Raw genomic sequence first — 16,414 nt, forward strand, 5'->3', positions numbered from 1 at the left:
TCTCCCTGGCTGGAGTGCTGCAATATGGGGGTGTGGTCACAGCTCACTGTAGCCTTGACCTCCTGGGCTGTATCAATCCTCCTGCCTCAGACTCCTGAGTAGCTGGGACTACAGGCACTCACCACCACACCTGGCTCAATTTTTTTTTTCTTTTTTTAGAGATGGGGTCTCACTCTGTTGCCCAGGCTGGTCATGAACTCCTGGCCTCAAGCAGTCCTCCTGTCTCGGCTTCTCACAGTGTTGGGATTACAGGCATGAGCCACTGTGTTCAATTGTAAAAAAATATATAAATTGTAATAAAATATAAAATTTTATATTTTACATATTGTAATAAAATATAAAATTGTAATTTGTAAAATTATAAAAAAATATAAAATTGTAATAAAATATAAAAAGATGGGGACTCAGTCTAGATTAAGGATTAGGATCAAAGAACAGTGCGTGATCAGATTTAAAAACGAACTACTGGCCAGGCACGGTGGCTCACACCTGTAATCCCAACACTTTTTGGGGCCGAGGCGGGTGAATCACAAGGTCAGGAATTCAAGACCAGCCTGGCCAAGATGGTGAAACCCCATCTCTACTAAAAACATAAAAATTAGCCAGGCATGGTGGCACATACCTATAATCCCAGCTACTGAGGAGGCTGAGACAGGAGAATCGCTGGAACCCAGGAGGTGGAGGTTACAGTGAACTGAGATTGCACCACTGCATTCCAGCCTGGGCGACAGAGCAAGACTCCACCTCAAAAAAAAAAAAATCTATTAGGCTGGGTACGGTGGCTCATGCCTGTAATCCCAGCACTTTGGGAGGCCAAGGCGGGCCAATCACCTGAGGTCAGGAGTTTGAGACCAGCCTGGCCAACATGGTGAAATCCCATCTCTACTAAAAATGCAAAAAAAAAAAAAAAAAAAAGATTAGCTGGGTATAACCTGTAGTCCCAGCTAGTCGGAAGGCTGAAGCACGAGAATCGCTTGAACCCAGGAAGCGAAGGTTGCAGAGAGCCAAGATCACATCACTGCATCTTAGCCTGGGTGACAGAGTGAGACTCTGTCTCAAAAAAAAAAAAAAAAAGAAACTATTCCCGCCAGCCATGGTGGCTCACTAGTGTAATCCCAGCTAGTCGGAAGGCTGAAGCACGAGAATCGCTTGAACCCAGGAAGCGAAGGTTGCAGAGAGCCAAGATCACATCACTGCATCTTAGCCTGGGTGACAGAGTGAGACTCTGTCTCAAAAAAAAAAAAAAAAAAGAAACTATTCCCGCCAGCCATGGTGGCTCACTAGTGTAATGCCAGCACTTTGGGAAGCTGAGGCAGGAGGATCACTTGAACCCAGGAGTTCAAGACCAGCCTGGGCAATACAATGAGACCCCATCTCAAAATATTTCAAACAAACAAACAAACAAATGAACTATTCCTTCACTCAGCAAGCATTCTTCAAGTCCTGCCCAGTACCAGGTACCAGTGAGTCAGTGACAGTTTCTCTCTGGTCAGTCTTAAGTCAAGGTAGGGATGAATCTGGAGTCAGGGTTAGGAGGTCAGTCTTGGGTCTGGGTAACAAGTCTAGGGTCAGTCTTTGGCCAGGGTGGGCTTAAGATTCAGTCTTTGGCCACTGTTAGAGGTCACCCTCACCCTGGTCAGGGGTCAGGATCAATCTCTTGTCTATCTTGGGCCAAAGTTAGAGATCATTTGGTAGACTGGGTTATGGGTTGGTTGAGGTCCATCTGTGGTCAAGGCTAAGTGCTGTGCTGTGACCGGGTCTTCTGGGAACAGAGTTAAGGAAGTATATAGCCTATGACTAGATGCAGTTTCTCTCAACCTAAAGGTCACAGCCCTGGACAGGAATCAGACCATAGCCCAGGCTTTCCCAGCGGCATGCAGTGTGTCCCTACACATCCTGGTTCGTCAGCCCAGCCTGCACTCACACAGTGCTCAGGCCTTCTGCTCCCACTTCCCCACTCAGATAAGCATGAGGAGGAACTGCAAAGCTTTATTCTTGGGGAACTCTCAGTTTTGTAGACTAAGAAAAAGGCAGCTTGAATTGGAGCTGTGGGGTTTTTTTGTCTTTTTTTTTTTTTTGAGACAGTCTCGCTCTGTCGCCCAGGCTGGAGTGCAGTGGTGTGATCTTGGCTCACTGCAACCTTCGCCTCCCGGGTTCAAGCGATTCTCCTGCCTCAGCCTCCTGAGTAGCTGGGACTACAGGCATGTGCCACCACGCCCGTCTAATTTTTGTATTTTTAGTAGAGACAGGGTTTCACCATGTTGGCCAGGCTGGTTTCAAACTCCTGACCTCAGGTGATCCTCCTGCCTCGGCCCCCCAAAGTGCTGGGACTACAGACGTGAGCCGCCACATCCAGCTGGAGATGTGTTTCTTGAAGGTGATGGGGTCTTGGATGAAAGTCAGGGGCAGGTGGGTGGGGTCCCTGCACAAGATGATACATGGACTGTGTTTCAGGGAAGCCTACCCCAACTGCACAGTTCTCGAAGCCCGCCCGTGTTACAACGTGGCTCGCCTCATGTTCCTCGATGCAGAGAGGTAAGGGACTGCGGGCAGGGAAGGGAAACACCAAGGGCCCCCTGCCATTGTGGAGGACATATTGGCTACCACACAGGCTCCCCTGCTAGATTTTTTCCTAGGGCATTTGATTTTAATCCAACTCTTTGGAAGGCCTGTTAATTCAGCTCTGGAAAGAGCAAGGCCTGGAGGTTAGAGTTTGTTGTGAGGGGAAGGAGGCCCATGGTCCTCACTGCATCTGAGGACATGCCCTTCTTTGGCTACAGTATGAGAAATTTAGGTCAGCCTGCAGGAAGAACTTCTGGCCCTCTGGGGATGGGTGGGGAGACCTTAGGGTGTGGCCACATCTGAAGCATGTATCTGAAACAAATTCAAGAACAAGACAGCTCCTGTCCTTGGGGCGTAAGCTAGATGACCCCCAAGCTGAGCCAGCCCCAGCCCCAGATGTAGGTGACCAGACATCTGGGTCCCACAGGAAGAAGGCCGAGCGGGGAAAGCTGTACTTCACAAACCTCCAGAGCAAAGAGAACGTGCCCACCATGATCAACCCCAAGCCCTGCGGCCACCTCTGCTGCTGCGTGGTGCGAGGCTGTGAGCAGGTATGACGCAGGCTGGCTGTTGAGTCTGGGGAGGGGTTGGACTGGTCCTGGGGAGGCAAGGCTGGGGCCCTGCCCTCAGTGAGTCCCCAGCTGTCCCTGGAATCCTTGAAGCCTCAGTTCCCACTGTTGGGTTTGTCTGATGTCCCTACAGCGACCAGGTTTTCAAACCTCAAATTAGAAGATGTCAGCCAAAAGGGCGATGTTGTGCTGTACCCACTGACTCTGGGGACTTGAGCAAGTTGCTTACTGCTCAGTGCCTCAGTTTCCTCATGGGGTTAATGTGCCCACTTTATGAGAGTGTTGTGAGGGTAAAGTGAGTAATACATGTAAAAAAGCTTAGAGGTGCTGGGTGCAGTGGCACATGCCTGTAATCCCAGCACTGTGTGAGGCTGAGGTAGGTGGATCACTCGAGCCAGGAGTTGAGACCAGCCTAGGCAACATGGCAAAACCTGATCTCTACAAAAAATACAAAAATTAGCCAGGCATGGTGCTGCACACATGTAGTCCCAGCTACTCGGGAGGCTGAGGTGGGAGGGTCACTTTAGCCTGGGAGGTTGAGGCTCCAGTGAGCTGAGATCCTACCACTACACTCACGCCTGGGCATCAGAGCGAGACCCTGTTTCAAAAACAAAAATGCTTAGTGGAGCAGTGCCTGGCTTGTAGAAAGCCCCAAGTCAGTGTGGGCTGGATGCTGCAGGCCCCAGCCTGGCTTTCCAACTGGAGGCCCTGGCCCTAACCCTCCCACAAAGGTGGAGGCCATTGAGTACTACACAAAGCTGGAGCAGAAGCTGAAGGAAGACTACAAGCGGGAGAAGGAGAAGGTGAATGAGAAGCCTCTTGGCATGGCCTTTGTCACCTTCCACAATGAGACCATCACCGCCATGTGAGTCCCCAGCTTGGCCCTCGGCCCTGAGCAGCCCGCCAGGGCTCCCTGACCCCTGTGCTCATGGCCTTCTGCCAGCAGTGTGGCCTCCGGGTGGGCCTGTGGTTACCAGTGCCCATCTTTCTAGCATCCTGAAGGACTTCAACGTGTGTAAATGCCAGGGCTGCACCTGCCGTGGGGAGCCACGCCCCTCATCCTGCAGCGAGTCCCTGCACATCTCCAACTGGACCGTGTCCTACGCCCCCGACCCCCAGAACATCTACTGGTGAGCACACAGGTGGCAGGGCAGGCTTTCCAAGGCCTGGGGGGGGGCTCAGTAGGTAGGGGGAGGAGAGGGAGTGTCTTGGTGTCACTGGGGGCCAATCCTGCCCTTGGTCCCTGGAGTGACTGCCCCCCACCTTTCCAGGGAGCACCTCTCCATCCGAGGCTTCATCTGGTGGCTGCGCTGTCTGGTCATCAATGTCGTCCTCTTCATCCTCCTCTTCTTCCTCACCACTCCAGCCATCATCATCACCACCATGGACAAGTTCAACGTCACCAAGCCTGTGGAGTACCTCAACGTGAGGCCCCATGCCCCTTTCACTTTCCACGCTGGGTCACAACACACAGATACCAGGCCCTGATCCCTCTTCCCCCAGCCCAGCCCGTTCTGCTTCTTCCAGCCCCCTGCCACCAGCGAGCTCCCAAAAACCCCTGTGTGCACTTCCCTTGGGCTCCCTGCCACCTTCCGCTCAGAGAGGTCACCCTTAGGTTTGCAACACCTGGAGAAACACCCAGGGAAGAGAGAGAGCCTGCATTTAGTCCTGATCTCAGAGAAGTCCCCTTCCCTCACGCCTCAGTCTTTCTAACTGAAAAAATGGAAGGGTTCGACTAGATCAGTGGCTTTTAGACTTAGATTCTGATCTCTTTATCAGCGTGAAACCCAATGTGGAAAAGCAGGGCTGCTCCGATGACAGTAGGGTGGCATGCACGTCCGCCTAGCCTCCCCTCACCCCTCCTGCCATGCACAGAGCATACCTCTTTAGAACCTCAGAGTTTGAAGAAGGACAGTTTGCAAATCACAAGCAGTGATAATAGCGTAATAGATAAGACCCAGACTGCATGGATTCAAATCCCTACCTCATGGTTTGCTACCTAGGGAAGCTATTGAATATTTTTTGCCTCAGTTTACTCATCTGTCAAATGGGGTAACAGCATTATTGTGAGGATGAAAACATGGAAAGTACATCAACAGTGCTTAGCACATAGTAGGTGTTCAGCAAATGCTGACTCTCAGTATTATTCACCCTGGGGTTATACATATGGCCCTGGCCCCCACCCTCACCCCAGACCTCCAGATGTTCTGGACTTCCAACATGGGTGCCTTGACAGTTGTGAGGCCCAGGGCCCAGCTGAGGAGGAGGCACATAAGCAAAGCCACCTGGGTCCCCTAGACTGCCCTGCCTGACACACCCTGTGCCCTGCTGCAGAACCCCATCATCACCCAGTTCTTCCCCACCCTGCTGCTGTGGTGCTTCTCGGCCCTGCTTCCCACCATCGTCTACTACTCAGCCTTCTTTGAAGCCCACTGGACACGGTAAGGTGCCTCTACTCACACTACACCTTGCTGTGGCCTGCCCTCAATGACCCGTCCTCACGGGGCAGCACTTTGCCCTTCAGGCTCCTGGCAGTCGCACAGCTGGCAGGGAAGGGGTACTGCCCAGCACCCTCACCTTGGGAGGCCCACTCTTCCCGGGGGACACTCCTTGGACATTGTCATTGTTGGGGGAGCACGTCTGGGGCGTGGGCTCCCTTGACCTGTACCGTTCCCTGCTCCCCTCCCTCCAGCTCTGGGGAGAACAGGACCACCATGCACAAGTGCTACACTTTCCTCATCTTCATGGTGCTGCTCCTGCCCTCGCTGGGACTGAGCAGGTGAGTTGAGGAGGATGGGAGAGGAGCCAGGGTAGGGGGATTGCAGGACAGGGAGAGGAGAGCAGTTCAGGCTCCCTACCTCCCTTACAAGGCAAGGGGCCCAAGATGGGAAACCTGGCCACCCCCAGGCCTCCTGAGCTACCCACCCCATGTCCAGGAGTCTCCCCAGTGGCTCACAGCGGAGGGACTCCCCCTTCCCTGGTGTTTCTGCACCACTCCAGCCCCCACCCCATCTCTCCTGTGCTTCCCTCCAGCCTGGACCTCTTCTTCCGCTGGCTCTTTGATAAGAAATTCTTGGCGGAGGCAGCTATTCGGTTTGAGTGAGTGACTGGGGCCCCTGGGGAAGGAGACCAGCCGGCAGGGATGGGTATGCTTGAGAGACATTGCCAGTGCCATGGGAGGGTGCAACAAAGCTTCCAACCCCTGGAGGGGGAAGAAGAGAGAGGATCTGGCGGGGTTACCCCACAGGCACCCACAAGGTGTCTCGGGTGTGTATACATGGTAGAAGTCCCTGGGGTCTGTGTTGGTGTTCACTCTCTGTTAACTGTCTGGATGCTAAGATCACCCTCAAGGTAGATTTGGGGCTTGGGGGTCCACATTCTGGTAGTTTCTGTGGGGGTATCTTGTACCCATATTCTGGGACTAACATTGGGCGTCTCTGGAGTTCCACTTCGGAGGTTTGGGGAGCCATCTCTAGTGAGATCTTGGTCATACTTAGGGAGTGACTTGGAGGCTACCAGGGGTATCCCTGAAGGTCTCTAGAGCCCATATTTTTGGGTATCTGTGGAAGGCTGTTGGCCTTATAACTCTGGGGGTGGCTGTGGCAGGGGTGCTAAAGGACTTACACTTCGGGGTGTTTAGCGGTACAAGTTCTGGGAACATCTCTAACATTTCAGGCTTTTATTCAGGGGGTGCCTATGGAGTTCTGTATGGGCATCTTCTCTGGGAATCATGTGAGGATATATTAAGGGTCATGCATCATGGCTGTGGGCACAGACTCTAGGGGTTTTGCTCTAGGCCATCTGTGGTGATCTTTGACTCACACTTGGGGCATCTCAGGCACTGACAAAGGTTCCTGGGCTCCCCCAGAGATGTCGGGGGAAGGGTCTCAAAGCTTGTTTGTGGAGGTATCTGAGGTTCACGTCACACTCTAGGGGTAACTGGAGTTATGGTCATAGTGGGGGAATCTTCTGGGTGTTCCTGGGGCTCAGCCTTTGGGTTGAGGGTCTCACTGGGTTGTCTTTGGGGATCCTGGACAGTTCTCTCCTGAACGATCTGGTAGCCCTAGGTGGTCTTGAGCACTCTCTCCATGGCTCTTTATGAGGCACAAGTTCTGGGAGCTGTCTGTTACCACTCTGTCTCTGGGGGGAACGGGCACAGGTGCTTGGGGGGCTAAGCTGGGGATGTCCACATGGAAGCAGCATGGTGGTGGTGGAGGTGTGGGGTGCTGTAGTTCTGGCAGTGGGCGGGCCGCCACCGGGTCACCCCAAGGGTGCAGTGCTGGAGCACCTGGTGCCCGCAGGTGTGTGTTCCTGCCCGACAACGGCGCCTTCTTCGTGAACTACGTCATTGCCTCAGCCTTTATCGGCAACGCCATGGACCTGCTGCGCATCCCAGGCCTGCTCATGTACATGATCCGGCTCTGCCTGGCGCGCTCGGCCGCCGAGAGGCGCAACGTGAAGCGGGTACGGCCGCCTGGGGCAGCAGCGGCCCGCACAGCGCCCCCTGGTGGCCCAACAAGAAACAGCAGCCATCGCGCTAGGGTTGAGGGGCACAGGAGGGCTGAGACTTGGGGAGTCCAGTTGACTCACGGTGGCTCCGGGCCATCCCCTTCCCATATCTGGGGCCTTCGTATTCCACCATGGGTGGACATAGGTAACCCTGAAGGCCCCTGCCGGTTCTGACAGTAGCATTCTATGATGGGAGTTGGGGAGATCTGGGTCCCTAGCACTAGGGTCCCTCTGTCTTAATAAGAGGGCTCTGGGCATCCCACTCCCAAGTCCACCCAACTCTTACCCCCTACCTGCCAGGCCCCGACCCCTTGAAGGCCCCTTTCCATGCCCCATCACTGCAACCGCCGTGAGCCTCCTCTCAGCCATAGCCCCTCTCTCCATCTGCTCTGCCCTACCCAACCCTAGACATTAGGTCCTGTTCCCCATGGCTTCTTTTCTGGCCCCAGAGGTCCTGGCTCCCTTCCCCCTTCCTCCTTCCCTGCCCCTCTGGTCAGTCCCTGCCTCCCTGAGCCATCCTCCTGCCCATCTCCCCCCCAGCATCAGGCCTACGAGTTCCAGTTTGGCGCAGCCTACGCCTGGATGATGTGCGTCTTCACGGTGGTCATGACCTACAGTATCACCTGCCCCATCATCGTGCCCTTCGGTAGGCACCGCCGCGCCGGGACCTGGGCCCTGCTCGGGGGGACCCAGGACCTCACCCTCTCCACTCTAGGAAGGCAGGCCATCCCGAGTGGACAGGGCCCGGCTGGGAGACCGGCCCCTCGGGGCTCCCGCCCGGTCCCTGGCTCAGTCTGGGGCCTGGCCTGTGGGGAGGAGGGGGAGAGCCATCAGCTCAGGCCAGACCCAGCTGGCATGTGGTCCCCAGGGCAAAGTCACCCCAACATGGCCATACTCACCCACACCTGTGCCTTCCCTCAGTGGGATGTGCTTGGACACAGATCACATATGTGCTGACATGTTCACACACACTCCCACACAGGCATCCATGTGCACACTTGTACACCATCCTGTAAACTCAGGAAAGACCTGGATTCCAGGGTGGGACAAGTCCTTGCCACTCATGGAGATAGTCTGCTGTATCTGAACTATGTGACTTGGCCAGGTCTCTCCTCCTTTTTGAAGTTTAGCAGTTTCTCTTTAACCATCACTCCCACTGGTAGCCTCTACTTTCCTCCCCAATAACATCCTAACTCCTTAACCAACCCTCCCTGGTTATTGAAGGCTCCAAGTTCCCAAACTAACTTCCTTGTCCTCATTAGAAACTCCCTATCCCTCATCCTGTAGGGAAATAGAACTTGTCCCTTAATTTATACTTACCTGTTTAGGGACAGGGATAGAGAAAAATGATATGGGTTTTAAGAAGATGCTTGTTGATCCAGATGACTAGATTTCCAGTAGTAGAATTCCCAATGAGGAGTGCAGAATGAAGGGGTTGAAGCGGAGGAAGCTGAAGTTCTGTGATCAGGCTGGGGCATGGGGCACTATCCCGTCCTGGGGCCCGGGCAGGAGGAGGGGGTCAACCCTTCGGCCCTCTCAGGACCAGGACAACCTGTGACAGACACACAAAGGTTCGGCGGCACTGGTTCCGAGGTCAGGGCCCATGTGGCTTCCCTTAGGGCTCATGTACATGCTGCTGAAGCACCTGGTAGACAGGTACAATCTCTACTACGCCTACCTGCCGGCCAAGCTGGACAAGAAGATCCACTCGGGGGCTGTGAACCAGGTGGTAGCCGCGCCCATCCTCTGCCTCTTCTGGCTGCTCTTCTTTTCCACCATGCGCACGGGTGAGGGATCCCTACCCAGGGAACGGGGGCGCGAACAGAGGGGATTCCAGCCGGAGTCCAGGCAGAGCAGGCCACAGGAGAAGCCGCATGGCTGGGGGTGGCAGGCAAGGGGCCTGGGAGAGGCTGGGACCAGGCTGTAGCACCTGGGAGAGTGAGGACTGCATTCAGAGGGTATCAGAAGCTGGGGTGGGGAGGCCCTGGGGGTACCCACAGGAGATAGCAACCCCATTCTTTGCCCCCCAACACCAGGGTTCCTAGCTCCCACATCTATGTTCACATTCGTGGTCCTGGTCATCACCATCGTCATCTGTCTCTGCCACGTCTGCTTTGGACACTTCAAATACCTCAGTGCCCACAACTACAAGGTGTGGGGCAAGGGTGGCAGGGGGGATGGCTGCGGGCAGGAGCTCAAGGGGATACAGAGGGTCCCAGGGCTGGCAAGGGCTGAGGGCAGTACCAACAGGGCCAAGCGGGCATGGGGCCATGATCAGGGATGAGGACATGCCCCCACTTCCTGACTCATTCTGGGCTCCTCAAGATTGAGCACACGGAGACAGATACTGTGGACCCCAGAAGCAATGGACGGCCCTCCACTGCTGCTGCTGTCCCCAAATCTGCGGTGAGTGCCCTCAAGAGTTGGGAGGGGCCTCTGACAGACTCAGCCTCAAAGCTCAGTGTTCCCTTAGTCCTGCAGAAAGGGGAACCTGTTCCAGACCCCATGGGGGCAGGGAGAGAGCTGGTCTCCCTGGAGGGCTGCCCCCGCCTCCCAGGGCCCTGCCCACTCTGCTGTCCTACAGGCCCTGGTGTTCCCCCCATCCATGAGGGGTAGCTGTTCACCTTGCCCCTATTTCCTCTCCCCCTTCAGAAATACATCGCTCAGGTGCTGCAGGACTCAGAGGTGGACGGGGATGGGGATGGGGCTCCTGGGAGCTCAGGGGATGAGCCCCCATCGTCCTCATCCCAAGATGAGGAGTTGCTGATGCCGCCCGACGGCCTCACGGACACAGACTTCCAGTCTTGCGAGGACAGCCTCATAGAGAATGAGATTCACCAGTAAGGGGAGGGAGGGGCCCTGGAGGCCACATCCTGCCCCACCCCACCCCTACTCCCACGGACACTAAAACGCTAATAATTTATTAGATCTAAAGCCCCTTTCTCCCCAGCCCCTGCTTTCATTAAGGTATTTAAACCTGGGGATTTCACCGCTCTCCCCCATGATGGAGGGAGGCAGGGAGCCCCCCAACCTCAGTGAGGAGAGCCCCGAGCCGGCCCCGGGGCAAAGAGGGGTGCAGAGGGAGTTCCCCCAGATCAGTACCCCCCACCCCTCCCCAGCTAGTAGCATGACCAGGAAAGAGTTAATGAGAGCCGAGAGGAGTACCCGGTGCGCCTGGTGCTGGTGGCTGGAGACCTGGGGGACAGGTGGATCTGGGGCTGTCCCCCCCGCCCGCCGCCCCGGTTTTTTCCACCCCACAGTTCCTCCTGGAATCCAGCCCTCCAGGGAAGTGGAGCCTCCAGCCCCTAGGGGATGCATGAGACGGGAGGGGGTGCTGAGTGGGAGGAAGAGTCAGGCTCAGAGCTGGGGTGGCCTGGGGGTGGGGGTGGGCAAGGCTGACACTGGAAAATGGGTTTTTGCACTGTTTTTTTTGTTGTTGTTGTTTTGGGGTTTTTTTTGTTTGTTTGTTTTTTTCCTTTAAAATAAAAACAAAGAGAAAAGCTCTGAGGCAGGTGTCTGACTTGAGCTGCCCTGGGTACCTGGGCAGGGTCCCCACCCTCCTATCTGGAGGTATCTGTGTGACCCTAGGCAAGTTGCATCATACCTCTGGACCTCACTTTCCTTATCTATAAAATGGGAATAGCAATGTCATGGCCTCTAGCTGTTTTAAGGATTAAATAAGCAGGAAGTTCTTAGCCCAGTGTTTGGCACATAATAACAAACCATAATTAATATTCTCATAGATGAGGAGATTGAGTCCCAGAAAGGAGAGGTCCCTGCATGACGCTGGGGAAGGGACTTGTTCAGTGTCTCATTTCTGTGTCAGGGAGAGGAGAGAGAGGGGCCGGGGAGAGAATTCAGGGGTATCTCAGAGGCAGGAAGGGCCCCTGTGCCCAGGTGGCCACCACACCAGCCCTGCCCACTCTGATCCTTCCCCTGAGTCCCTGAGCAACACACATGGGACAGAGATTCAGGGAGAAAAGGTCATGCAAAGCCACAGGGTCCATGCTGGGCCAGGATGAAGGCCCGTCTGAGCACCTCAAAGTAAGCCTGGTCCCAGCCCATCTCCCTTCCCCAGGAGGGCGTGATCTCCTCAGTGAGAAGCCCCCTCCCATCCTCCAGTCAAATCTTACCCATTCTCCAAGACCCAACTCAAATTCACATTCTCATCAGGCGCGGTGGCTCACACCTATAATCCCAGTACTTTGGGAGGCCAAGGTGAGTGGATCACCTGAGTTCAGGAGTTCGAGACCAGCCTGGCCAACATGATGAAACCCCATCTCTACAAAAAATACAGAAATTAGCTGGACATGGTGGTACACCCCTGTAATCCCAGCTACTTGGGAGGCTGAGGCATGAGAATCACTTGAACCTGGGAGGTGGAGGCTGCAGTGAGCCGAGATCATGCCACTGCACTCCAGCCTGGGTGACAGGGCAAGACCCTGTCTCAGACAAACAAAAAAATTCACCTTCTTGAAGAAAGGTCCTGTGACTGCTGTAACCCATGCTGCAAAGGCCCACAGAGCCATGGTCCACACCCACACACATGCATACACGGCATGTACTGTAGGAGGCCTGCATTCCAGTCCCTATTCTGTCACTAAATCGCTTTGCAACCCTGAAGAAATGGAAGAAAAAGGAACTCCTAGAGTGAAGAAAAGAGACCTCAGAGGAGGAGGAGAACCAGGTTCCACAAAAGTCAACAAGAAACCAACAGCAGGAACAGCAAACACAGCAGCCCTGATAAAGATTGCCCAGGCGCCAGCAAGGAGCAGGAGCAAAGAGTGCCCAAGTTCCAGCCCCAGGCTGCAGAGAGCTGCGGCAAACACAGCTTGGAGGGCCAGTGTTTATGGCAGCCAGCCGTGGGTGGAGGATGGGCCGGTGACAGTGGAGATGAAAGTTGAGGCCTTGGTCCTGGCCTCAGCCTCCATATGTATGTCAGATCTGCTGTGTTGTGAAACATGAACTCCCAGATAGAGTCCCCAAAGTCTTGGGGCCAAGGGAGTGCCTGCTGGTGGTTGGGCAAAAATTGGCATGGCTTTGAAAGGAGCACTTTGGTTTGTGTGAAGGCTTCCCGGTGCTCCCGAAGCCTGTTTTCTGTATGGATGGGCAGGCACGCCACTGCCATCTGCCTGGCAAGCCCCCTTGTCTGCAAAGCATGACCTGGACAGACCTCAGCCCCCACCTCTGGTTAGCCGAGACCCCCTCATTCCTCATCTGCCCAGCATGCCTTCCCTTTCCTGCACGGCCTGAAGTTCAAAACCAGGTTCCAGCATTTCCAGATGTGAAACTCCAGATAATGCCCAAGCAGCACCCACAGCAAGAGTCCTGAGGACAGCCCTTCCCCAGGGTGGGAGGCTGTAATAGAGAGGAACACCCGTGCCTGCCTGCACCGAGCCCCTGGCACCTTGTCACAGAGTTCACGTCCAGGTAGATCACATTAGAGACATCCAGGAGGTGCAATAGTGGAATCAGGAGTGGGCAGGCGAGACCGCAGGATCCCCAAAGTCCACTTCCTCCTTTCACAGCTGGGGACAGCAGAAGACACGGATAAGAGCTGAAGTTATGGCCGGGTGCCGTGGCTCATGCCTGTACAGAATCCCAGCGCTTTGAGAGGCTGAAGCTGGTGGATCACCTGAGGTCAGGAGTTCGAGACCAGCCTGCCCAACATGGCGAAACCCCATCTCTACTAAAAATACAAAAGTTAGCCGGGCGTGGTGGTGGCCACCTATAATCCCAGCTACTTGGGAGGCTGAGGCAGGAGAATCGCTTGAACCCAGGGGGCAGAGGTTGCAGTGAGCCAAGAGTACGCCACTTCACTCCAGCCTGGGCAAAAGAGCGAGACTCCATCTCAAAAAAAAAAAAAAAAGAAAAAAAAAGCTGAAGTTATTGGTTTAAATCCTGGCTCGACCGCTTAACAGCTGTGTGACCCTGGGCAAGTTGTATCATACCTCTGGACCTCACTTTCCTTATCTATAAAATGGGAATAGCAATGTCATGGCCTCTAGCTGTTTTAAGGATTAAATAAGCAGGAAGTTCTTAGCCCAGTGTTTGGCACATAATAACAAACCATAATTAATATTCTCATAGATGAGGAGATTGAGTCCCAGAAAGGAGAAAGGGGGAGGGTTCGCCCGAGGTCGGCTCCTGTATCGGAGCTTGGAACAAGGTTCTCTGATCCCACTGGGTGCTCTCACACCTGTTCTGTGCCTGATTAGTACCAGGCAGGGCTGAGGGGCACTGGGATGACCTGAAAGTCCCTGTCCTCAGCCATCACACAGTCCAGAGAAGACTGTACTCCGGAGCAGAGTCTGAGCTCAGAGCATTCCCCGTTTCCGGTGCAGAGGTGGGACATGTGGTCAGACCAGTGGCCTAACCATGCCAGACTGGGGCCAGGCAAGGAGAGTGTTGTAGGTGGAATCATGTCCCCCAAAAAGGCATGTTGAAGTCCTGGCCCCCAGTATTTCAGAATGTGACCTCCTGTGGAAACAGGGTGGTTGCAGATATAATTCGTTCAATTAAGATGAGGTCATACTGAAATGCATGGGACCCTGCCCCCATATGACTGGTGTCCTTAGAAGAAGGAGAGACACAGAGGAGGGTGCCATGTGAAGACAGCAACACAGGAAAAATGCCATGTCAGTGAGAAAGGGGGCTTTGGGAATGAGAAGGCTTTCTGGATGTAAAGGTCAGGTTGGTGTGGTGTCAGGGACAACCCCTCCTGGAAACCTGGGGCTGAAAGAAAGGGACTGGGACCTACCCTGATGGGATGACCATGATACAGTGAGGACAGCCAGGCTGGTGGAGTCTGCACGAGGCGGGGGTGCTGGGTCATCTGTCCCTAAAGCGGGTAGCCCTCAGCTGGGTAAGGGGCTAGGTTACTGAGAAGGAGAAAAGGGAAGGCAGCTGTTAAACAGGCTGCTGACCTAGGAATCCCACTGCACTGAGAGAGTTCTAGGGGGAGGGCCTCTTTTCCCCCTCCCACCAGAACCTTCAACTGTCAAGCACCGAGCTAGCCACCAGCATGCTGTCCTCCCCAGGTAGGCACTCATGGGGCCTTACCCCACTCCTGTACCTCCTGCAGGCTAGTCTCCCCCCAGGGAAGGAGTTGTGTCTCCCATCAGACTGGGTGCCCCTTTAGGGTACAGACAGTGACTCTTCCATCAGACTGGATGCTCCCTAAGGACAGGACCTGGGCCTCTTCCTCAGACTGTTTGGGGAAGGATAGGCCACTGGTGGTCAGACTGGGTGGTAGGCCGGGCAGGAGCTCTTTCTCCTCTCCACTGACAGTTGGAGTTGGGGAGAGGAGAGGGACTGGCCGTCCCGCTGTCATGGCTGCTGCGGAAAAGGGTTTGTGTGAAAAAGCCCAAGTAGGGAAGAAAACTTTAGGGAACAGAGAAAACCTCTCCTAAGCCTAGAAAAGCAGGTCCCTCAGCCCAGGAAGATGAGATCCTCAGGGTGGCAGGGGCAGGACTACCTGAGGCAAGCCTGGGACCAGACTCCAGGAGATGGGGAAGAGTGAGCTGAGGGGAAGCGGGTGGCTGGGCAGAACTGAGTTGTTCCTATGGGGCTGGGGTGCCCAGAGGGCAGCCAGCCTTGGCCAGCAGAAGGTCAGCCCTGTACCTCACCCTCAGCCTAGGGCACCGTGAGACCATAGGCCCCTAGACCCAGCCTCCCAGCTTCTCAGGCCCTCCCTGTTTACCTGACCCTAGGAAGTTTAGGCCTAGCAGGTGACCCCAAACCCAGTCCTTGTTCTTCAGAAGTGCCCTGAGCTTAAGCCCAGGAGTTCAAGACCAGCCTGGTCAGCATAGCAAGACCTCATCTCAAAATATAATTAATTAATTACTTATTTTTGTTAAAGTTCACTGAGACAACATCTTAGTTTTTTCCCAGCACCGGAAATCAAACTGTCCTTAAATCTACAGTCCCCTAATAACAATGTATTGCACTTAGAAAATCACTGAGAGAGGCCAGGCACAGTGGTTCACACCTGTAATCCTGGCACTTTGGGAGGCCAAGGCAGGTGGATCATCTGAGGTCAGGAGTTCAAGACCAGCCTGGTCCACATGGTGAAACCCTGTCTCTACTAAAATACAAAAATTAGCCAGGTGTGGTGGTGGGCGCCTATAATCCCAGCTACTCAGGAGGCTGAGGCAGGAGAATCTCTTGAACCCGGTAAGTGGAGGTTGCAGTGAGCCAAGATCGTGCCACTGCACCCCAGCCTGGATGACAGAGTGAGACTCCATCTCAAATAAAAAAAAGAAAATCACTGACAGTAGATTGTAAGTGTTCTCACCACAAACAAATAACAAGTGTGTGCAGTAATCCTGATATTAATTAGCTCAACGGAGCCATTCCACAATGAATAAATATTTTAAAACACCATGTCGTACACAACAGATATATACTTTTTTGGTCAGTAAAATAAAATAGATTTAGTTAAAACCGATCTACAGGTTCTCAGTCTGATGGAGGAGATAGGACGTGCAGCTGCAGCAGAAAGCTTCCTGTCCGTTCGTGCCTTATGCGGCATCCCCTATGTTCCATGCTTCGCAGTTTCAGTTACCCACTGTCAACTGCAATCTGAAAACATTAAGATATTTTGAGAGAGACCACATTCACATTACTGATATTATATTGTTGTATTTGTTCTATTTTATTACTTGTTATGGTTAACTGCTTATGTTAACTATGCCTAATTTATAAACTAAACTTTATCATAGGTATGTACATAAAGGAAAGACACAGTATTGATATATACAGGGTTTTGGGAC

At 53.9% G+C, this 16,414-nt stretch overlaps 2 protein-coding genes across 2 annotated transcripts in view; both read left to right on the forward strand.

Moving 5' to 3' along the window:
* Nucleotides 1–11,147, forward strand: part of TMEM63B (transmembrane protein 63B) — a 29,521-nt gene extending 18,374 nt beyond the window's left edge. Inside the window, exons 11-24 of the mRNA XM_011986817.1 lie at nucleotides 2,455–2,535; nucleotides 2,990–3,113; nucleotides 3,863–3,996; nucleotides 4,124–4,261; nucleotides 4,403–4,556; nucleotides 5,466–5,572; nucleotides 5,824–5,910; nucleotides 6,165–6,230; nucleotides 7,433–7,595; nucleotides 8,181–8,286; nucleotides 9,260–9,427; nucleotides 9,677–9,792; nucleotides 9,966–10,046; nucleotides 10,293–11,147. Coding sequence (XP_011842207.1) covers nucleotides 2,455–2,535; nucleotides 2,990–3,113; nucleotides 3,863–3,996; nucleotides 4,124–4,261; nucleotides 4,403–4,556; nucleotides 5,466–5,572; nucleotides 5,824–5,910; nucleotides 6,165–6,230; nucleotides 7,433–7,595; nucleotides 8,181–8,286; nucleotides 9,260–9,427; nucleotides 9,677–9,792; nucleotides 9,966–10,046; nucleotides 10,293–10,484 — 1,717 coding nt within the window. The 3' untranslated portion in view covers nucleotides 10,485–11,147. The remainder of the gene's footprint in view (nucleotides 1–2,454; nucleotides 2,536–2,989; nucleotides 3,114–3,862; nucleotides 3,997–4,123; nucleotides 4,262–4,402; nucleotides 4,557–5,465; nucleotides 5,573–5,823; nucleotides 5,911–6,164; nucleotides 6,231–7,432; nucleotides 7,596–8,180; nucleotides 8,287–9,259; nucleotides 9,428–9,676; nucleotides 9,793–9,965; nucleotides 10,047–10,292) is intronic.
* Nucleotides 11,148–14,632: 3,485 nt separating this feature from the next.
* CAPN11 (calpain 11) overlaps nucleotides 14,633–16,414 on the forward strand; it is a 30,475-nt gene continuing 28,693 nt past the window's right edge. Inside the window, exon 1 of the mRNA XM_011986822.1 lies at nucleotides 14,633–14,680. Coding sequence (XP_011842212.1) covers nucleotides 14,665–14,680 — 16 coding nt within the window. The 5' untranslated portion in view covers nucleotides 14,633–14,664. The remainder of the gene's footprint in view (nucleotides 14,681–16,414) is intronic.

The sequence above is a fragment of the Mandrillus leucophaeus genome, unplaced genomic scaffold, assembly GCF_000951045.1.
Source record: "Mandrillus leucophaeus isolate KB7577 unplaced genomic scaffold, Mleu.le_1.0 Scaffold3, whole genome shotgun sequence".
In the NCBI taxonomy this organism is placed as follows: domain Eukaryota; kingdom Metazoa; phylum Chordata; class Mammalia; order Primates; family Cercopithecidae; genus Mandrillus; species Mandrillus leucophaeus.